Raw genomic sequence first — 23,062 nt, forward strand, 5'->3', positions numbered from 1 at the left:
GGCTCCGTCTTGCCTCATTTGTCCTATTTCCTGTGTTTCTTTCTGTAAAGGGTCTTTGTAACAACATCTCCGTAAAAATCGCTATACAAATAAAATGGATAAATTGATTATGCATGCTATGACGGCTAGATAGGCGACACATGTTTAGATATGAATTCTGAAATATTTATAAGCCATTCAGATGCATCATCATCATAATCATTATCATCACCTCCGACGTGTGTATCAGGGCGCAGTGCACGCGCCTGGCAGGGTCCGGTCGGTCCCAGGTGTGTTACCGAATGACGAATGTGAGAATCTCCAAAGGGGCGTTCGCCCTGTAACGGGATGCCTGCGTTCCACACACGCCCAGCCCGGTCCCTTGTAATCATTAAACAGCTGTGAAGCGAGGCAGTTCTCAAAGCAGGAACAAAGTTAGTAGGCCTGTTTACAGCATCTATTCTTAACGTTACTTTCTCCAGGTACTTTTAAATTACTTATGCATTTATATTTTAAAGTATACTCTCGCGTTAACGCTTTGAAAAGGTATTGTTTATTGTCACCAAAGCGTTTTATGCAATGATGCTAAATTGAGTATTTAAATCCAACAAAGAAATGTTGAAATGAGTATCCTAAACTACAAACTCATATGCTGCAAGTCTATTCACTCTATTTTGTTAAATATTTTATAATAGCCTACTACTATCGATCCCTGCCCTGGTGATCTCTTGTTTGTAAAAAAAAAAAAAAAAAAAAAGAAGAAGAAGAAGAAAAAACCTGATTCGCGCTCACAATTTAATTGTCCCATGGTCTATTCTGTTCGCGTGTGAACCGAACACCCCCTTCTTTCCCAGACGTTACTGGTAAAACCTGCCACTAGAGGCCGTTTCTCTTTTACTAAATCCACGAGCTATCAGCCCGGGTTTCATACTCGAGTATAGGACGATGTGCAACTGAGCAGTAGAATTTGAAGCCTGGACAACTCGGCAGGAAAATAACTTGGTTAAAGAGGGAAGATCGGGGAATCCCTATTGTTCCTGTGTTGCCGCATACAACAGTGGCACATTGGATAGGCCCGATTGTGCTGTTATAATAAATGGTATCTGGTATCCTACAGTGTCAACACATCACCAAGCGGAAAGCGTTGCTCGGTGTGGCTACAGAATAACAAGGAATCAACGCAACTGGGAGATCAATAAACCTGACGGAAAATTATAGCTCAACGATAGCTTGTTATATTATGGAACGATTATAACAGGACGCATAGAGCAGGTAAGACATGTGTTACCCTCTCTGACACATTAGCACATACACGGATTTGGGAATGCTGCGATATCGTGCGTATTCCAATCACAATGAGCTTGAAGATGAAAGAGCAAGTGGAGCTCGCCAGTGTTAGCTATAGCTAGCTACCGGACTGCTAGCGGTGCAGTGTGGTGCCATTCTTGGTGTGGCCAACGTTAGCTAACGTTAATAGTTCCAAGCTGCTGTCTAGCATAGACGGTCCCAGTCCCTAGTAACTACTGCTAAATGTATCTATAATTAGCAAGAAACTTGTCTTTCAAGTAACCAAGCATAATAGCTAGTTAACGTTAAAATGCAGTTGAGATATAAAACTCGGGTGGCTTCGTATTTTCCCTGTAAATAAATGGGTCTGCAGTATCTTTCCAAACTGATTGGACGAACAATAAAATGTTAACTATAAAATGTTCGCTATCGACGTGCACTGAATAGGGTGCGTTGTGGTCGATGGCTCTTGTCGTGGTTAGCAACGATGTTAGAACTTGTCAAGTTAGATTTATCGCACGTTTTAGTCAATTACTGCGGCACATTTTTCTCGCTGTTGCGTTATTGGGGGCCGAGTAATCGTTAACTTTATTTTGGCATGACTAGCTAGCATTGATTGTTAGCCGTGGTGCTTTCCTATCAAATGAATTACAATTTATTTTGTCTGGCTCTTTAATTGTTTGTTTGGCTTTTGATGAAGATGATCTATTTGAGTACAACGAAGTACAAACTTTTTTTTGTACTTTCTTTCATTGGGAAATGTGGAATATACTCGCTTAGCATACTAAGTTGAATAGGAAACATGATTGTGAGCAGGTGGCGTTTTGGAGATGGGGCCATTGTAGCAGCTAGCTCACATCTGTCAGTACCATTAGGCTACGTTTCCGAAAGGTAAACAATGTTTTAATACAAGCTGACATAACTATTTATCTCAGCGGCTGTCTAACTTACATACTAGCAAGATATAGTTTGAGACTCATTAGCCAGTAAGCTACTTATTTTCTGTCATCACAAATTCGCAATATGAAATATCGGTTTGTGTTGCAGGTTACGTCACCTCCGCTGGCTGCAGTGCAGGTCAGCAGGGCCCGGCTAACTCGCTTACAGTATAATCACAACAATACAGCTCGCTGGCGTTACTGTAGCTGAGACCTTTAATTGGGCTGGCTCAGGATGTTTTTGAAAAGATCATCACTTGCATATGGGTTTTACAGGACTACAAAAGAACTGTACTTTTCCTCGCCATTCTGACAAAAACTATTCTATTTCTAGCGAATCTGTTTGACCGTCAATGCTGGCTCTTAAAATAAAACAAAATATACGGAAAGTGATTGATGTAGGCTGGGAGCTTAGCGCTGGACACTAACTACAAACGAGCATATTGTATATTGCTAGCATGGGGATGGCAAAGATGAATAAAGTCCTACAACAACGAGGTGCCACTCCTTCTGATGTGTTAACCAGCGAACACTAAAACTGAACTAACAGGTTTGAGTGTTTGGAAATCGGTCATGACAGCAATGACAGCTTCACGGTGAGATCCATCTTTGGTAGCCCACTAGGTGCTCAATATGAAAGGGTACTCTGATTGCAGCAGACCGGTATCAACGATCTAAATGAGGTAGGCTAAATTCAGCTTTATGATAAATTATGCATGCAGAGTCATTACATTTTTAGCAGTCTGCTAGCCTAGGTATTGTACAATTTATGTTATATATCAATTTAAAATACCTGAATATACATTAATTCGGTTCTGCTCTCTTTCCCTAGTAGCCTATATCCCAGTGTACATTTCAGAATGTTTGCATATTTGATCAGTTTTATCTGCTGGCTTGTACATACGTCAGTACTATAATGGAATTGTGTATCTTTGATCGCCTGTTCCAAATATTGTGTTACATTGTGTTTGCAAAGAAAATTTAAAAATACAGCAAAGCAATACAAACACACACAAAAAATAACACATTTGGCTAGTTCAGCAGAGAAGTTCTTTTGGCACTGATTAACCTGAGGCTTTACAAACAGAGTGAGAGGCTGGGGTTTTGGGGCTGTTGGACATGTGCGTTTAGTCTGGAGGATGCACCGTTTCCAGCATGGGCTAATTACATCAAACCAAACATGGTAGTCTTTCTGAAACAGTTCCTGATAGGCCACACACATTTTTTTTCTAAAACTGCTTCTTAGCGAGCTTGGCCTTTGGACGATGCGTGTTCCCACTGCAAAAGAACCCCCAAAAAAGTCTATCAACAAGTATTTTAGAACTTATTATTGACACTTAAAATTATATTTCTTGTACTTTTTTGCAAAATAAGACAAAAATATTGCCAATGAGGTAAGACAGTTTGACAAATTTCATGATTTGCCAATGGCGTAAGGATATTTTACTTGTAAAGCAAACGGTAACTTAAAATAAGCAAATATTTTCTTAATCTTATTACAAGATTAAAAATGCTTAAGACAGATGTTTTTTTGCAGTGCAGGTCTTGTCCTTCTGGCCATGTGTTTACATACACACAGCAGAAGCCTCTCTCTACAGCACGTCTGATAATGCAGAAGCCTCTCTCTACGGCATGTCTGATAATGCAGAAACCTCTCTCTATGGCATGTCTGATAATGCAGAAACCTCTCTACAGCACGTCTGATAATGCAGAAACCTCTCTCTACGGCATGTCTGATAATGCAGAAACCTCTCTGTATGGCATGTCTGATAATGCAGAAACCTCTCTCTGTGGCATGTCTGATAATGCAGAAACCTCTCTGTATGGCATGTCTGATGATGCAGAAACCTCTCTCTACGGCATGTCTGATAATGCAGAAACCGCTCTGTATGGCATGTCTGATAATGCAGAAACCTCTCTCTGTGGCATGTCTGATAATGCAGAAACCTCTCTGTATGGCATGTCTGATGATGCAGAAACCTCTCTCTACGGCATGTCTGATAATGCAGAAACCGCTCTGTATGGCATGTCTGATAATGCAGAAACCTCTCTGTATGGCATGTCTGATAATGCAGAAACCGCTCTGTATGGCATGTCTGATAATGCAGAAACCTCTCTGTATGGCATGTCTGATGATGCAGAAACCGCTCTGTATGGCATGTCTGATAATGCAGAAACCTCTCTGTATGGCATGTCTGATGATGCAGAAACCGCTCTGTATGGCATGTCTGATAATGCAGAAACCGCTCTGTATGGCATGTCTGATAATGCAGAAACCTCTCTGTATGGCATGTCTGATAATGCAGAAACCGCTCTGTATGGCATGTCTGATAATGCAGAAACCTCTCTGTATGGCATGTCTGATAATGCAGAAACCTCTCTGTATGGCATGTCTGATGATGCAGAAACCGCTCTGTATGGCATGTCTGATAATGCAGAAACCGCTCTGTATGGCATGTCTGATAATGCAGAAACCGCTCTGTATGGCATGTCTGATAATGCAGAAACCTCTCTGTATGGCATGTCTGATAATGCAGAAACCGCTCTGTATGGCATGTCTGATAATGCAGAAACCTCTCTGTATGGCATGTCTGATAATGCAGAAACCTCTCTCTATGGCATGTCTGATAATGCAGAAACCTCTCTGTATGGCATGTCTGATGATGCAGAAACCTCTCTCTACGGCATGTCTGATAATGCAGAAACCTCTCTCTATGGCATGTCTGATAATGCAGAAACCTCTCTCTATGGCATGTCTGATAATGCAGAAACCTCTCTCTATGGCATGTCTGATAATGCCGGCCCAACTGCAGGCCTTCGCCATTGCACGTTGGCTGAAGCAGACTTGACCCCCTCACTGCGTTCGCTCTGAATTGACAGTGGTGATTTTCCGCCCCATCTTGACTTTCCCAGAAGCCTCCATCTCAGCTGTGCTCCTCAGTTGACTGGTTGCTATTGTGTGGAGTTTGTTCCCTGTCTGTGTCCTCATCCTGCCTGGCCCCAGTGCTTCCCTCCTGGCCAGAGATGGGCAATGAGGGCCGTGTGTCTCTGCTTTTCACTTCTGGCCTTAACTACTTAATTAGCCCTGACATTTACACAATCTGACACTTTAGCTACATTTCCTAATGAATGCATGAATGACAGCCGAAGACTATTTTTGTGTCTTTAGATGAAGCATTTTACTATGATCTAATCTACAAGCAAACCAGTGTTAGAGTGCAGTTTATTCGCTCATTTAGCCAGGGTAATTGGTGGAAACAAAATCCTGCACACCGGCCCTCCAGGACAGGGATTGCCCATGCATGCTGTGTCCTGTGTTGGGGGAATTTCTCAACCGCCCTGTTTTGGGCCACTGTGATCCAGGAGGAGTGGACTCACACAGGGATACACAAAAACATCTTGTTATTCTATTTTTGACTATACATTTTATTTAGAAAGCACTTTAATATGATGTACATTGAGCATTAAACAATGTGCGAAATGAACCGGTGATGATGAACAGGTGTGTGGGGGTGGAGTGGCGTGTGCGTGTGTGTGCGTGTGCGAGACATGTCACAGAACGCAATGGCATCAGCAGAAAGCTCAGAATCAGCTGCGTGGGAGCATGTGCCTGTTGTTCTGAGGGCATTGTGGGACTCGATTGTGTGGGGACCCTTTCTGTGTGTGTGTGCGTGTCGGGTGGGGGGTGGGCGATTACAGCGGCCCCTTTGTTTCTCCCTCTGAGCAGCAGCCTGTGTGACCGTCGCCTAAGTCTTCCTCCTCCCCCACGTGATAGCACACCCTCCCAACCGTTTGGCCAATCTGGGAGCAGTCCTAATTGAATGGGATTAGGTCCCCGCGGGGGAGTGATTCCAGGGCCCGTATTCCAGCAGGGTAGCCCGGGGGTCTCATAGAACAATGCTCCGGTCCGACACCCCCCCCCTCCCGCCAGGCCTTCCGAAGTGGTCCCAGCCTGTGAGCTTTCCCTGGGAAGAGCGAGCGAGGAGGCCGGGGATCCCACTGGTGACGAGACGAGGGCGCCGTCTGGAAAAGTCTGAACACGTGTTTAAAAAGTCGGGAGTCCCATCTGTTCCCGACTAGAACGTCTGGTTTCGGCCGCTCATCCTTTTCATCGATTCGCCACAAATCCCTCTGAAAACCCTGTGTAATGCCGGAACGTACTGGGTGGTATGGTGGGGTGGGGGTGGGGGTGGGGGTGGGGGGGGGCTGTTGCTGTTGGTCTGCCTGCCTTTGGTCAGTCAGCCATTGTCCATGTAGTGCCTGCTCCACAGATCTCCCATCGGTTTTTTTTTTTGGTTTTTTTTTGCATGACGTAGAGAAACAGCTGTGACCGTTATGACCGTGGTTTGTCTTTTTGGAGGGGGAGGGGAGATTATGAATAATCCAAAATGGACTGCAGATCAGTGGAACTGGAATGTACTCCTCATCTTGGCTTACAAGATCTGCCACCAGGATTCCCTCAAACAATGAACCCTATCAGAAGAGCTTTGGAGGGCTCAGAGGCGCTTGTTCCGTTAAGATTAGCCGTGGAAAGAGAGCTTGAATCAGCGCTAGCACAGGAAGTAGTACTCAGTTCCAGAACATTCTCATGTTTTGGGTGATCTGCATATGAGAGCGAAGGTGCCTTTTGCACCATGGGAGTCGGGCAGTTGACGTTTCCATGGTGACAGGAGGTCAGGCTGGGTCACTAGTTCCCCAGTCATTTGTGAATGGAAGTAGGAGAATGAGTCAAATGATATATTTCAAAAGGAGAAATTTGTTAATTCTCTTGTAGTTCTTCAGTTTTTCTTTTATTTTTTTGGAGGGTGGAGGGGTTGTTTACCATTTGAATAAAATTCAACACTGAAAATGTAGAATGTTATTTAGTTATGGCTCAATGAGGAAAGTCAGCTTGTGGTGATTTGTTTAGGATCAGCATTGCATTCACTGTATGTCAGGAGCGGAATCACATACCAGCAAAAATAGGCCGAGAACGCTCCATTGATTTACATGGAATTCCACATTTTTAACACAAGGAACTTGGGGGTAGTGTTCCAGTCCTGTTATGTTGTGTCCCCATCTCATTTTACATTACGTATGCTAGCCTAAATTATCTGTCACCACGTTGTTGTCGTAACAGTTGAGTTACATAATCGGTAAGTTAGAGAGCTCAAGGAAGTGTGCTGGTCATTCTCTCAGTCATAATTGATTTCTTCCTAACCCAAACATTTGTCCTGTTTTGGACAGCAGTTTCTCCTAATAGTGAGGGTAGTTTACGGAAAGGCGAGTACTTTGTGTAATTTCTGTCATGTCTAAGAAAACAAGCTCTCATTCAAGTTAATTCACCCTTAGCTTTAACAGGGAGTGACTCATCTCCACAGCGACTCGCTGTGTTTGGAGTGGACGTGTGTTGGCTGTTCCTCTCGAAAACACAGGCCGATTCTTACAGATAAGCAGAAATCAAAATGAACTTTTCCCTCAATTTACTCAATTTTTCATAGCCGTACGAACACACCTTAAAGTATACATTCCAAAAAACCAATAGGCTACGATTCCCCCTTTAACATCAGTGAAATCCACTCCCCACCCTCCAGAAATCCCCCCCAAAAGAGCCGTTTCACTTGCGTATGAGCCATGAGACGCCAGTGCTTCTCTAGCTTCTGTTTCAGCTCGTCTTTAATGTGGCCCAGAGTCGTTTGTGATGAGCGCACCAAGACGTCTTTCCGTTTGACTCTGTGCTGACCTCTTTAAGCGTGTCCCTTTAAGCCTGTCCCTGCCCAGCCTGAGGGCCTGGGTAGTGCCTGGCATGGTCCCTGCCCAGCCTCAGGGGCCCGGGTAGTGCCTTGCATGGTCCCTGCCCAGCCTGAGGGCCTGGGTAGTGCCTGGCATGGTCCCTGCCCAGCCTCAGGAGCCCGGGTAGTGCCTGGCATGGTCCCTGCCTAGCCTGAGGGCCCGAGTAGTGCCTGCCATGGTCCCTGCCTAGCCTGAGGGGCCCGGGTAGTGCCTGGCATGGTCCCTGCCCAGCCTGAGGGCCCGGGTAGTGCCTGGCATGGTCCCTGCCCAGCCTGAGGGCCCGGGTAGTGCCTGGCATGGTCCCTGCCCAGCCTGAGGGCCCGAGTAGTGCCTGGCATGGTCCCTGCCCAGCCTCAGGAGCCCGGGTAGTGCCTGGCATGGTCCCTGCCCAGCCTCAGGAGCCCGGGTAGTGCCTGGCATGGTCCTTGCCCAGCACTCGAGTGCCATCTGTGTGCACGCCAGTCAGTCCCTTTCCAAAAATTAATTTGCACCCTTGAAACGGTAAATTAAACATTGCCTGCCTCTGACTGCAGCCAAGACACCCTCCATGACCTGGAAATGTCTTTTAATAAGAAATATTTTGCAATAAAATCATGTTCTTGTGGAGAACCATTTCTCATTGATAACCGCTGTTTATTATTCTGAAGGACAGAACCATCTGAAGCGTATTGGCGGCTGTGCGTTTAGCTTCAGAATGCTAGTGTGTAAGCCTGTGCCTTGTCTATGGCGATGAGACCTGGGTTAAACACGGAATTGTTTTGGATTCAAACACTTCTCTATGCTATACTGAGCTTGTCTGGTATATTGGAACCTATGAAATACTGCCTTCTGGCTTTATTACTTAAGAAGTGCTGGCTTTCTTGGTTGGCTCAGTCTGTTGCACCAGGCAAGGTCAATCGAGCCCAGAAAAGTATTTGAATCCAAAACAGTTACGTTTATTTTATCTATTTTTTTTGCCCCCGGTCTCATGGCTATTACTGTAAATCTTGCCTAATTTCAGAAATCACCACAGTGATTCATAGAACGTAATAACGGACAGCTCAGGCCAAACATTCAGATGTTTAACTCTGGGCCAGTGGTGAGGAGTTTGAACCATTAAATCTAGCACTAAAGCGAGAGCAACGAGTCACAAGTTTGGTTAACTTAAAAACAAAACAGAACGAGCAGCGACACAAAAAGCAGCTTCACTCAGCTAGATATTTCCGCAGTTCTTGTACATACTTCAGAACTGTTCATATGGTACATTACAAGCCAGCAATGATAAATGTCCACTTCATCAATCAGCCCATTGACAACCTGCTATTTAGAATTCTGAAGGTCCACTCTTAGCGCCAAGTCATCGGACTTTCCTTCTGTGCAGTTGCACATCGAGGGCCGGGGGTTCGCGCCCCGCTCCTGTCAGATCCGAGTACGGCCGGTGCATGAGGGAGCGCCATCATTGGGCCGCCGCTCTGAGGGTGAGGGGAGGGACTCCATTGCCCCTGGTCGCCCCAGATTGCCCCTGACTGCCCGGAATCACAGTCCAGAGCTCGAGACAATGAGGCTTGAAGAAGGCGTGTCGATCTGTTTCTGCCTGCCGGGGGGCAAGGGTTGTGGCAGTGTTTCCTCAATATATTGTACATGGCTGATTGGAATAAACAGGGTACAATTGGCCACCAAAATGTTTAGAATATGGGGGGGGGGAAATCTGGAAAAAAAAAAAAAAAAAAAAAACCCTTATAGAGCTTATGTCATGTGACCCGTAAAACCCCACCAATCAGCTGTAAGCTCTTTAAGACCATGGCACTGAGAGAATGCAGTGGCAAATGTTATACCTTTTTGCTGTTTGCGTAATCAAAGTCAGAGAAAAGTGAAGCGGTTGTTCATAGAATATAGGCAAAAACCTCAGACCTCAGAGATTTACTGTACCATCAGCTTGGGCTGATTTTTCAAATGCCAAGTCGGTCCCCCATCTCTTGTTAGACTTGTTGGACACCAGTTTTTTTTTGTTGTCCAAAACACACCTCCTCATTGAATCTGACCTGCTATGGTTGGTCAGAGACAAACCTGTAAGGTCAGGTACCCCTCCCCTGGTAGAACAAAATGACTACTACTAGTAGGGGTACGTTCTTAGTGAGCACCTTTTCCAGAATGGCTACTGGCCTGTAATTCATACTTATACTTTATGAATTTCTGAACTCTAGAGATAGTTGATACCTTACTCTCTGCTACTGTAGGCTCCTGTTAACTGACCTGCTCTCTCTCCCCCTCTGCAGATTCCAGCCCCCTGATGCCTTGCCTGTGGTGTCCATAGCGACCTCCGTTCCGGCCCTGCAGCGCTCCTGTCTGTGGCGCCCCCTGTGGTGGGATGTCGGCAGCGCAGACACAGAGCGACAGCGAGCAGCGATGGGGCTGTCTGGAGTCGCTGGGCCTGAGCCCGCGGGAGCTGGTGCTGGCCGAGGCCCTGCAGATGGAGTACGACGCCCTGTCCCGACTCAAACAGGACAAGAGCCCCTCCGGGAGAGGGGTGGGCGAGGGGGGGAAGGCGCCCGCGGGGGACGGGGACGGGGGTGAGCGGTCCGGGTCGGGTTTGGGTCCGAGCCCCGGACCCCCTGTGAGGAACCTGCTCGGGGGCCTGTCGGGATCCGACCCCACCCTAAACCTGCAGCCGGGGGGGTCCAGTCCCTCCCCCGCCGACCCAGAGCCTCCCAGCTACAACAAGGAGCCGCTCTACATCCTCAACAGCCCAGTGAAGAGCGACTACGAGAGCCCGGGCCTTCTGCTCCTCCCCAAAACCTTCACCCCTCCCGACGACCCCCCGCCCGCGATCCCACCCCGGAACCCGCTGCCCCCCGACCCCCTCCCCCCCAGGCGCGGGGTGGGGGCGCCCCGCGACGTGAACCTCTTCACCCCCGAGGCGGACCAACCCAAACTGAGCGGCGGGGACACGCTGAACTACGAGAACCTGAACGAGTCGCTGGCGCGGCTGAACCGGGAGCGGAGCGGGCCCCGGGGTCGCCGGGGGAACGGGGACGTTTCGGGGAAGCCGGTGGCCCGCAGTAAGACCCTCCCCCCGCAGGTGCCCCCCCGCACCTACCTGCCCGTCCAGAAGAGCAACAAGAACCAGCGCCGAGTGTCAGCTGACCCGGTAACCAGCACCTATTAACTATCTGAGCTCGCACACATAATTTTTTTCCAATTGATGATCTTTTGTTCATATGAACAAACTTGCATTCAAAGTAAGGACATTTGTGTTGAATAATAGTTAGAGAGCTAGATTTGTAACCAAAATATTGAAGGTTTGATCCAAGGTAGGATGTTGTCGTTGTACCCTTAAGCAAGGTACCTAACCTGACTTATTTCAGGGTACAATATATTTCGCTGTATTATTGCATACTATGGATTAAAATGTCTGTCCTTCATTTTTGGTGGATTTGGCAACAACTGTAGTGACGGGCACTCAGAAAAGTTAGTTTTCACGCTCAAAATTCCAGAGATCCATTCAGAAAGAAGCTATTGGGAGGAGTGTGCTTTTGTTTCTGAGAAAATAACCGAACGGCAGCGTATTTTGAAGAATGAATACTGCCTAGAGAAACATTAACACGCATATGTAATTCTAAAGACGCTTTTTGGATTTTAGATGCTTGCTTTCGCATTTGCCATGCAAGTTCTGCACGTGTGTCGTCTGATCATATTTGAATACTTGGCGGGATTGTCACACCTGACGCCACCAGTAGAAAAGAGCGTATAGAAAAGCAATTTAAGATTTAAGAGACAAAATGATGCCATTGACAATTTAAAAAATGTAGGTTTCCCCTGCATGTGTCTGCTAAATGTTTTGAATGTAATATTCATATTTTTGAAGCATTTTATTCAACTTTGAAGCGCAGTTGAAACCAGACGGGGCATTGCTCAATCTAGAAATATACAGCCGCACCTTGTTTATTCAAAGGGATTTGGCTCATTTTGTCAAACTGGAATTACAAGGCCTCAGATGAGTTTATAAACCCTGCTTTAGAAGGTATAACTGCCTATGGGAATGTTGCAAGGATTGGGCAGTGTGTGTCGCTTCCTGTTTTGTGTGTTGATTTATTTTAGGGTGGGGATCGTGCTTTAAAGGTGTTGTTTCTTACCTGTCGCAGGTCTCAGAGTGAATTATTCATGAACCCTTTAAGGTGTGAGGTCAGGATTATGTCCTTAGAATGTATTTACGAAGCATTTTAATGCTGATGCAACATTCTGTTCAATTCAAAGAGCTTTATTGGTGTGAAAGTAATCATCAATATTACCAAAGCCATAAAGTTGATATTCATGAATAAAATAAAATTTCACATTTGACTGGTTACAATGGTGAGATGTTAGGATATATTATTTACAGTTACCCAGACTCCCCTGCTTTGTGACCAGCCAGGACATATCTTCTCACACTAGGGGCAGTTATTCCATTATTATTCAGTCACTTCTGGGAATTGAAAGCAATGAAGTTCCAGAACTCTTTGAGAAAGTTGAACGCTCTGGGCCAGCTTCACATTAAATTGAGCTATCTATCTCTTACATTACATTACATTAGTCATTTGGCGGACACTCTTATCAAGAGTGACGTTTAATAAAGTGCAAATCCCTGACCAGGGACCACATAGATAAAACCAAGAAGGAGCAGGGCAGGAGTGACTTAGAATTTTGAAAGAAGGTTCCAGAAAGCCTACTTTTCAAAGGGTTAATTGTTGTGTGATGCCAGTCGCCCTGCTTCTCCCACAGGTGACCCTGGGCTCCAGGTTAAATGGTTTTGGCTACGAGCTCTTCCAGGTGTCCGAGGAGAGGGACGAGGAGGTAGCGGCATTCTGTCACATGCTGGATGTGTAAGACCCTTCCCTTCTTCAGAACCGTCTGTGCTTTCTTTACACATTTCCAATTTGTTTGGGTTTTAATCCAAATTGTTTGGCAGAGAGGACATTAGAACCCGGCCCTTGAAATTTTAACCCAAGAAAATCTGGTTTTTCGAAACATCTGGATACGGTTTGGAGTCGGTGACCCAAGTTGTACTGGAGAAATACAGGAAAGCCAGCGTGGATTAAAGTTCCATGTGAGCGTAAAATTGAATGATAACAGACAGGGCAAGGGGCAGGCGGTTACCTGTAGTCTCAGGCTGCCGCGAGAATCGATCGTTGCCGCCATTTTGGGCTGCCGTGACGCGTCTTTGTTGGCAGGTTGCGGTCGGCCTATCCGTGCAGCGACTTCTCCCAGAACGCTGGGCTGGTGTGGAGTCTCTGCGTGTCGCAGGACGAGCTGCAGCAAGGTCTCGGCGTCGGCGTCAAGGTGACCGTCATCAGCGACCACTTCAGAGATCCCCTCACCTTCACCTGCGATGGTAAGACTGCCAGGGGACTCCCTCACGTAGCAGGGCTGCCCAGTCCTGTTTTTCCCTGAGAACTGTCGTCCTGTAGGTTTTCACTCCAACCCTAACAAAGCACACTCATTCAACAGCTACAGCAGGGATGCCCAACCCTGTTCTTGGAGATCTACCACCATTCAATAGCTAGATGTAGTAAGCTGGTAAATGGTTGAATCAGGTGTGCCAGATAAGGGTTGAAATTGAAACCTGCAGGATGGTCTATCTCTATGAACAGGGTTGGGCAGCCCTGCAGTAGATCCTTGGGGTGTAACAGTATGCATTCGTAAGAGACAGTTTGTTACAGGACTTTCAGTTTGTGTTCCTGCCTCTTATCTACTTCATTGAGCTGGTATAGGCTCTATGCCCCCACATACCAAATAGATAGATGGACATTTTTTTTTCTTTTTTCTGCTGTGCCGAAAATTTACCAAACGATGAAGTTTAACTGAGGTCGGTACCGTTAAACCCCTAGTATTTTAGATCCAGTAGATTGCAATGGGAAATTCCAGAACCATACCCTCTGTAGAGTCTGCACTGTACAGTGTTGATGGTAGGCTCATCTGCTCCCTGTTAAGTGGCCTCAGCAGTGCTCTGGGCTGAGTTCTGATGGAAGCATTTCTGCCAGAACTCAGGGACTCGTGCTGTCTGGCCCATTAACGGAACTGGAGGCTTTTCCTGGGGATTCTCGTAATGGAGTCGCACTCAAGGCCCGCACTGTCTGTCAACCATCTGTGTTCTTGGCTCAGTTAAAAGCCGCCTTGCTGTTTGATGAATTTGACAGAGAGAAAATCTCATCAACAAAGAGTAGAGAGAAGGTGGGGGGAGTAGGTTGGGGATCAGACACTTTTTGTTTTTTGTTTTGATCTGTCAGTTTTGTATTGTTTTTAAGAGTAATTATGTGATTATGAGAGCCTAAGCCTTTTCATAGCTCTTCAGTTATGCATAAACTAGCAGCATGCATGTATGTACTGTCTGTGGAAAAGTATTAATATTTCTCTCATTCTGCTCCAGCTTCATAATGCGAACAGCAGCATAAACATTTTTATGGTTATAATAGTAATATTATGGGTCACATCTATTTTTCATTTTTAAAATGTGTTCTCGTCTTTATATAAAAAGAAAAAATCGTTGAGCAGATGTTTTTTGTTAAAAAGGAGAACTGGAATCAGGCCTTAAAGTTGTCACTCATTGCCTGGTTAAGAGACGCTTGTATGTTTACTCTCACCAGTGACCTAACGTGTAATTTTGGGTACTCTGAGAGGCGAATAGTAAAAACTGCAGGCGTGGGTGAGAAAAGAACACCCCCTGCAGGGCTCTGCTGCAGTCGGTCTCTGATATTTAAACAGAATGACTGTTCGTCCATTGGGTCGAATCAATGGGCTATTTCCAATCGCTTATTATTTGCCTAGTTCTTCCTTTCCTTGCTCCTTTCCTTGCTTCTAGCTCTACCCATTGGGGAGGCAAGAAATGGACAGGAGAAAATGTAATGTCCTTCAGTTACAGATGATCTACATGGCAGACAGGGAGAAGTGGGTCCGCAGGTCAATCATGATATAAAACGTCATGCAGGTCCTTACCTACGCCCCCCTAACCACTCTCAGGTCCTTACCTACGCCCCCCTAACCACTCTCAGGTCCTTACCTACGCCCCCCTAACCACTCTCAGGTCCTTACCTACGCCCCCCTAACCACTCTCAGGTCCTTACCTACGCCCCCCTAACCACTCTCAGGTCCTTACCTACGCCCCCCTAACCACTCTCAGGTCCTTACCTACGCCCCCCTAACCACTCTCAGGGGCTTACCTACGCCCCCCTAACCACTCTCAGGGGCTTACCTACGCCCCCCTAACCACTCTCAGGGGCTTACCTACGCCCCCCTAACCACTCTCAGGTCCTTACCTACGCCCCCCTAACCACTCTCAGGTCCTTACCTACGCCCCCCTAACCACTCTCAGGTCCTTACCTACGCCCCCCTAACCACTCTCAGGGGCTTACCTACGCCCCCCTAACCACTCTCAGGGGCTTACCTACGCCCCCCTAACCACTCTCAGGGGCTGCTTCGACCTTCCCGGCACGTGGAGTCAATATGACCTGTTTTCACTGCAGGGCTGTTATCAAGCTGTTGTGGGTCATCGCAGCTGGTGGTCATAGAGCATGTTTACCAAATCGAGCCAGCGAGCAAGAAGCTGAGTGCTGAACTTTTGACCCTTCTCACGTCATCAAACTATTTTTTAACTGGTTCTTTAAAATCTGAAAACATCCTTTCGAGAAAACAGCAGAATCCCCCTTTGTCATATGTACCGTTTCCCTTCTCACTGCACGTAGGAGTTGGTTGTCATGAAAAGCAAGCCATTCATCAGACAGTGAGAGCTACTGACTTTTACTGTCTTTTACCTCCGCACCTCTGGCCTTTTATTGAATATGTTCTGTCCCTTCCTCTTTTTGTATTACTTTAAAGTTATTTAGCTGATGCTTTTATCCAAAGTAACTTACAGTTGATTAGACTAAGCAGGGGACAGGTCCCAGACAAGCAACTTAGCCACTAGGCTATAGGCTGCCTCTTTGGTTAGAATGGAGTGCGTTCCGCTAACTCTCATACCTACGTACGTGTGTGTGGACGCACCTATTCCACATGTCTTCTGTCCTGCTCTACCCTTTCCACAATAAGGCTTTTCTAATCCACGGTTGGATAAGGCAAGATCTTAGGCAAATGAAATAGGACATAAGAATGTGTTTGTTCATGAAGTGTGTTTCATCGGCCCAAAGCACTAACGCTGTAGGTATATGGGGTTTAGGGATAGTGTTGCTAAGGAACATTGTAGCCAATGGAAGCTCCCGTCTCTGTGATTCCCAGGCTCCTCCACAGTGGACCTGCTGATCTACCAGACCCTGTGCTACGCCCACGATGACCTCGACCTGATCGACGTGGAGGACTACGTGCTCAAAGTGTGTGGGCAGGCCGAATTTCTCAAGAAGTAGGTGACACAACCCCTTCTAGTTCCAGAATCGGCAAGGCTGGGCCACTTTCCATCATTGCAAAGTGGCTTTAGATGAAGATGTGGGCAAAAAATGAATAAAAAGGAAAGCCCTCTGTTGTGAGTGTGTAAGTGGAGCCGTTAATTTAAGTTTAATGTGAGCCTGTCATCATCCAGTAATTGTGGGCGTTTTTTATTTGCCGTTAAAAGCTTCCTAAATTACAGAGCTGATGCTTAAAACACAGGCCAGAGTGCATAGAGATCATCGCTACAGTTACAGTTCCGTTTAAAGCCCCCCCCACACACACACACACATACACACAGGCACGCGACTGTGGCTCGCTAATTTTGGGGTGTCCCAGACAGGACCTCTCTGAAGGCCAATTAGTCCGTCCAATGGTCGCTCTTCCTGTTCCTCGCCCACAGTGGGGGAAAAAAAAGAAAAGAAGTAAATTAAAATAAATTAAAAAGTCCCGAATGCCAGTCTGCTAAGGGCAGGACCCTCGAGTGCATCAGCCTGGCTTCTGCTTCTGAGCCACCCCCATGCGTGGTTTTTGGGGTTCTCCCCTTGTCTGACCCTCCACCCACAAGCCCGTGGCCCTCAGTTCTAACCCTGCCTGCGGTCTGCTGAAGCAGCCAGCTCGGTGTCCGCGGGACAGGCTAACCACAGGGGGCTTCCCCCTCCATGGGAACCCCCCTCCCCTCCCTCAAATATGTCTGCCCGCATTAGCTCGGTTTTTCTCTGTTGTTTTTCCTTCTCATTGTAGTGCACTGGAGACAGGTTCCCTTAACGTGTTTTTGTAGCATTGTTTCCTACAAGTCTATGTTCTCAGAGGGACTGTTGTGTTTCCTTGAATTTGAAGTGAATGCACATTCAGAATAGGACAGCGGTATGCAGCCTGTGATGTATGTGTGTTTGTGTGTGTGTGTCTTTGTGTGTGTCCATATGTGCATGTGTGTCTGAGTGTGTGTATGTTTGTGTGTGCATGCATGCGTGTACATCTGTGTGTGTGCGCGTGTGCGCTTGTGCGCGTGTGCGCGTGTGCGTGTGTGCGTGTGTGTGTTTGTGTGTGTGTGTGTGCGCGCGCATGCATGCAGATCTGTGTGTGTGTGTGTTCATGCATACACATCTGTGTGTGTGTGTGCATTGCATGTGTGTGCACAGGCGTGTGTGTTTGTGTGTCTTTGTGTTTTGCAGCTAGGCGTTTTCTGTCACTGTGGTTTCTGGGCCACAGGAAGTGTGCATGTGCCCTGATAACCCAGCGCTGTGGAAAGAGGGTGGGACTTCCTATCTTTAATGATGCCATTGTTCAGTGGGTGCCGGGCCCAGCTGTGAACAGCTCTTACTGATTTTACCAGATTGTTCTCTCACTCCTCACACCCTCATCGCCAAAAGGTGGTGTGAGCTGTGCGGAGATTCTGGGTCAATTACGTGATTGTTTGTTTGTTTTGGATTCAAATACTTTTCTGTGCTCGTTTCATCTTGCCTGGTGCAATTGAGCCAACCATGAGGACCAGACCAGAATGTTGGATTTTCACTTTTTGAGACATCTTAATCTTTTTATCTTAATACACCAGACAAGCTCAGTAAAGCCTAGAAAAGTATTTGAATCCAAAACAATTCCGTGTTCAACCCAGGTCTCAGCCATGCACAATGCACCTGCTTACACACTAGCATTCTGAAGCCAAACACACAGCCTCTCATGCAAATTCAAATGGATTACATGTTTGACGCAGGTCTGATGAGCTGCTTGTATTTCGGGGGGGGGGGGGGGGCCCTTCCTGGCCCCAGACATACTCTGCTTGTTTTGGATACCTCATACTGTTGACCTATGACCTTAAAAGTCGAAAGCTGCTGTGTGAAAGAATATGAGTAGTTCACCTCTTTCTAATCTGTTTAATCTGTGTGTGTAATTGGTGGATGAATGGAATGTTTAATTTGTAGGTGTGCGTATGTGCGTGTGAGCCTTGTTTTTGTCTTTGTATAGGAGTGTGTGTGCATGCGTGTCTGTGGGTAGGTGTGTGTATGTGTGAACTTTATAGGTGCGAGTGTGTTCCTCTTTCCATGCTGATCTCTCTCTCTCCTCTCTCCTCTCTCCTCTCTCCTCTCTCTCTCTCTCTCTCTCTCTCTCTCTCTCTCTCTCTCTCTCTCTCTCTCTCTCAGCACCCAGACCCTGGCCAGTCTGGAGTACATTCAGCAGTGCCTGAAGTTTGACCTGGAGATCCGGCTGTTTCTGACCAAGAGGAGCTCTGTGTGCAGAGAGCTGGCCAGAACGGTGAGGGGGCTGGAGATGGTGGTGGAGGGGCAGGGCACAGCAGTCACGTGACCCATATCTCAGTGGACTGATACGAATCACACGCCTTGTTCTCAAGGCCTTAATTGACTGACTGAAAGGAAACCACAAAAACAGACTGGAAAAGTAATGGTGGGATTGGCATGAAATTTGCTGTGCACATTTGTGTTCCCAAGAGGAAGAAACCTATCTACTTTGGTGACCGCATGACCTTTCCTCTAGCGCCACCACCAGGCCAAACTTTAAAATTCTTATAAACATATCTCAAAACATATTGGCCCAATTGCCATTAAATTTCAGCCGTGTCTGTCAACCTTTTGACATTTCCTGCGGCTGTGATTTGCAGGATGAAGATGACGAGACTCCTTCCACGATGAACCAGAGCATTCTCCTGCAGGAGCGACCAATCAAGCAGACCGTAACAAGGTAAAGGGGGTGGGGCCAGAAGGGGCAGGGCCAGGAGTTTGGGGGTAACTCATGTCTCGAATCTGATAGGTCCTTGTGTCCTTGTACAGGGAAGCTTTGACCCTCCTGCTGGACACTTTTCACAATGAAGCAGAGTCGTTTCTTCTGTCTGAGGTACATCTCCCTCCCTCTGCCAATCAAAGTCACATGATATTTCTCATTTCTTAATTTCCTTACCTCATCTTTTCTTGTTCCAAACAGCCTGACCAGTTATTTGGAATGTTTATTCACACTTCTTAGCCAGTGTTCTAGAACTCAGCTTTACAATGTTGAATGTGTGGCTGATTATTAACTGAAGCCCAACTTAAATGATTTTATACTTTAATACTCTTACTAAATAAAAAAATAAAAACTGTCCAAGTGTGCTGTCGCATGGTAAAGAGCTGGGACCGGGAGGGGTAGTAGTGCCTCATCCAGGACTGGAATCTGCAGCCTCCAACTAGCCCAGTTCTGTATGCTAGACATTTAACCCACATACCCCCCCCCCCATCTTTGGTAAAATGTTTTGAATGTTGATTTTCTTTTCTTTTTTCTATCCTCCATCTATTTTTTCTATCTATTTTAGCAGGGTCCCACTGAGTCCCACTGTCCCACTGAGACCACATCTCTTTCACACGGGAGCCCTGCTTTCAGAGCAAACATAAACACAGACATTAAAAACAAAATTGACTCAGACAAATGCAGAAACATAGACCAGGCTTAATGCAGAACATGTTCCCTCTCCTCTCCATTCTGTCTCCAAATAAAGCCTTAAAATGGCTACACAGTATGCATGGAATGAGTATCGTTGTGAGTGTTCTTTGGAGGTCATTCCAAGCCTGGAGGACACTGAAGCTAAAAGCATGTGTTGTTCACTCACGGGTCAAATACGTCATTGTGCTGGATTCAAATACTTTTCTGCTCTTTACTAAGCTTGTCTGGTGTACTGGACCATATGAAATACTCTCACCCCCACCGTCTGGCCCTCTTGTTTGGCTCAACTGCACCAGGGCAGGCAAGATCAATCAAGTACACAAAAGTATTGAATCCTAAACAGTGATGTATTTGACACAGGTCGGGTGCAGTTATAGTTGTTCTTAGACGTATGTAGGGCAGCCTGTCGCCTAGAGGGTAAGGTACATGACTGGGATCTGGAAGGTTAGTGGTTCTTATAGTGTAGCCTCGATAAGATCCATACAGCGGTTGGGCCATTGAGCGAGGCCCTTATCCCCGCATTGCTCCACAGGGGATTGTGCTTAGTCGAATCAACTGTAAGTCACATTGGATAAAAACATCAGCTAACATTATTATTATTATTATTATTATTATTATTATTTGTGAGCCGTTTTGGATTAAAAGTGTCTGCTACATGACAAAAATGTAAAAAAAAATGTAAATGTATTATTGTTCTGTCCGTGTTGTCTGTGTTGTTGGTGCTGAAGGTGGAGCTTCCTCTGCACGTGGAGCGGCTGGTTCAATCTGTCAAGGCTCTGTGCAGCTCTCTGGCTGCCGTGGAAACGCCTGATGTGACCTCCGCCCTCAGCCTTCTGCCTGCCTGCCCCTGCCGCCTGCAGCCCCGCGTCCAGAAGGTAGGCCACGCCCAGGAAGGTCGTCCCACCTGTGCAGGCCTGTTTATAGTTAGGCCATGTATAATGGCTGTGATTTCGAACGCTGTGATTTTGTGAAAACGCTTGTGAAAGGTATAGACCAAGAACGCATGAACAATGTGGAGCCATTGTGAGCTCAAGACATAGAAGCTAGTGGATGGCACTTCCCTAAAGATAATTACGGACGAGAGCGTTATATAATAAGGTTGTCATGGCAATTGAGCCAGTGATGGGCTCGAATTTCAGAACAATTTATGTCTCATCGATGGGCACGATAGCGACTGCATGAAATCAACAACACTTCTTAGGCCACGCCCATCCTGCCCAGACCTGGCTCAAATGAATAATTGTTTTGGATTAAAATACTTTTCTGTGCTCTGTTGATTATGAATTCATTTTGTTTCCAATTTTTTCTTTTTCATTTTAAGGCAGCCCAACTCAAACCAGTACAGCAGGAAACAGTGTTGTCATGGGCTAGTTTGCAAACTGAATCATGTTATGCTTTTATGTAAATTCTTAGTAATCTTAGTGCCTGTTTGTAAACCAGTAGAGTTTAACAAAGGTCAAATTAATTACAAGCTCTGATTAGTCATGCAATTGAAATGTCAAATCCTTAAAATATGTTATTCCTCAGAGAACATCCATCCGTGTTCTTAAGGACAGAAAACCTGTTCTTTAATATCACTGTAGGTTAAGTCTGTGGTCATATCTTATTTCTGCTGGCCTCCTCATGTTGTGTAACGGATTGCGGTCCTGTGCGGACTGTAGTATTGTGTTCATTCTGCTGATGTGGGCTGGGTGTCGGCTCCGTGTTCCGCAGAGCTCTGGATCCATCACATGTTTTTCTTCTCTCTCCACAGGACGCCTCGCTGCTGATTAACAGAGAGTACAGAGGTGGGTGTGGTCTTCCTTTCAACAGTAATCAAAATAATAAGTGTGTATTTTTCTTAACATCTTCCATTTAACACTTTGTATCTTATTTCTTATCTTTTTCCTTTCTTTTTATAGAAAAGCCTAAATAGGGATGGGAGTTCGGAGCTAGCAATAGCTATCATTTCTGTATGCAGAGTATCAGCTACATGAACATGGTGTAAACTGGCAGTAATGATGCTATGTCTCTTGGCATTGTCCCTACTCAAATAAACATTAAATAAATAAAAAAGTCGTAACTCTAATCACACAGCGTCTTACAAGCACTGCATCTCAGAACATAAGAATAAAAAGAGTTAAGCAATGTAATGAACGGTGTAATATAAAAGTAAAATAAGCAGAAAATATTGAACACAAAATGCAAGCTGCATAAAGTATGGAATAAAAAGAAAAAGTGTTCCTTTCGACTCTGGAACTGGTCTCTGTTGAGCTAAGGCCTTTTTCTTTGTGTGGAAACGTCCAGGCAAATACGTCTTCAAAGCACTTTAGATGCCAGGGAATTTTCAAGAAAGTGTGTTACTAGCCAAAATGTGTTCATATGAAAGAAGAATTTGGTTCTGATGCTGAGGAAAAAAGATGTTTCTTCTAAAGGCTTAATGTATTTCAGAAACGTATTTGACCCAGATTTGGGTCCCCTGATGTCCTGATAAGAGGATTTGGGTTGCTCGGCAGTGGGAAAAACAGGACGGATATACAGACCTTTTTCCGGGATGTAGGCCTCTTCCCAAATAGGGCGGAAAATGGAAGGATTTCAAAGGCAGCTTCCTGCTTGGTTTCCTCTCGGCGCCGAGTAAAAACAAAGAGCGGACACACAGAAACACACCTGCTCCTGACCTCCTGCCTGTGCTTCTCCACACCGTGTTCTTCAGCATGCAGTGCTGCTCATCACCGTGTTCTTCAGCCTGCAGTGCTCTTCATCACCGTGTTCTTCAGCCTGCAGTGCTGCTCATCACCGTGTGCTTGAGTCTGCAGTGCTGCTCATCACCGTGTGCTTGAGTCTGCAGTGCTGCTCATCACCGTGTTCTTCAGCCTGCAGTGCTCTTCATCACTGTGTTCTTCAGCCTGCAATGCTGCTCATCACCGTGTTCTTCAGTCTGCAGTGCTGCTCATCAGGCCTGGGCCAAACACCGCATCGTTTTCATTCAAATGCTCATCTACGCTTTGCTGAGCTTGTCTTGTGTATGGGAACCAATGAAATACTCTCAAAAAAAGGTGAAAACCACCTTCTGGTCCACCTTGGCTTGAGTACACCAGGCAAGATCAAGTCGAGCTCAGAAATGTTTTTGAATTCAAAACATTATGTATTTGACCCAGGTGCTCAATATACACTACCGGTCACAAGTCTTAGTACACATTGTGTTTTAGTACTCGTTAGTGCACGTTAACAGTTTATATCTTCTGTAAATAACACAATGGCACAAGGTAAGAAGTTAAAAGTGGGAAGTTAAAAAGAATCTTACTTCACCG

At 46.0% G+C, this 23,062-nt stretch overlaps 1 protein-coding gene across 1 annotated transcript in view; it reads left to right on the forward strand.

The window, feature by feature from the left end:
* Nucleotides 1-898: 898 nt before the first annotated feature.
* Nucleotides 899-23,062, forward strand: part of pik3c2b (phosphatidylinositol-4-phosphate 3-kinase, catalytic subunit type 2 beta) — a 59,093-nt gene continuing 36,929 nt past the window's right edge. The window contains exons 1-10 of the mRNA XM_061219145.1: nucleotides 899-1,251; nucleotides 10,232-11,103; nucleotides 12,714-12,814; nucleotides 13,163-13,323; nucleotides 16,200-16,320; nucleotides 18,485-18,596; nucleotides 18,961-19,040; nucleotides 19,130-19,193; nucleotides 20,501-20,647; nucleotides 21,526-21,559. Coding sequence (XP_061075129.1) covers nucleotides 10,324-11,103; nucleotides 12,714-12,814; nucleotides 13,163-13,323; nucleotides 16,200-16,320; nucleotides 18,485-18,596; nucleotides 18,961-19,040; nucleotides 19,130-19,193; nucleotides 20,501-20,647; nucleotides 21,526-21,559 — 1,600 coding nt within the window. The 5' untranslated portion in view covers nucleotides 899-1,251; nucleotides 10,232-10,323. The remainder of the gene's footprint in view (nucleotides 1,252-10,231; nucleotides 11,104-12,713; nucleotides 12,815-13,162; nucleotides 13,324-16,199; nucleotides 16,321-18,484; nucleotides 18,597-18,960; nucleotides 19,041-19,129; nucleotides 19,194-20,500; nucleotides 20,648-21,525; nucleotides 21,560-23,062) is intronic.

Source organism: Conger conger, chromosome 14 (genome assembly GCF_963514075.1).
Source record: "Conger conger chromosome 14, fConCon1.1, whole genome shotgun sequence".
NCBI classification, from domain to species: Eukaryota; Metazoa; Chordata; class Actinopteri; order Anguilliformes; family Congridae; genus Conger; species Conger conger.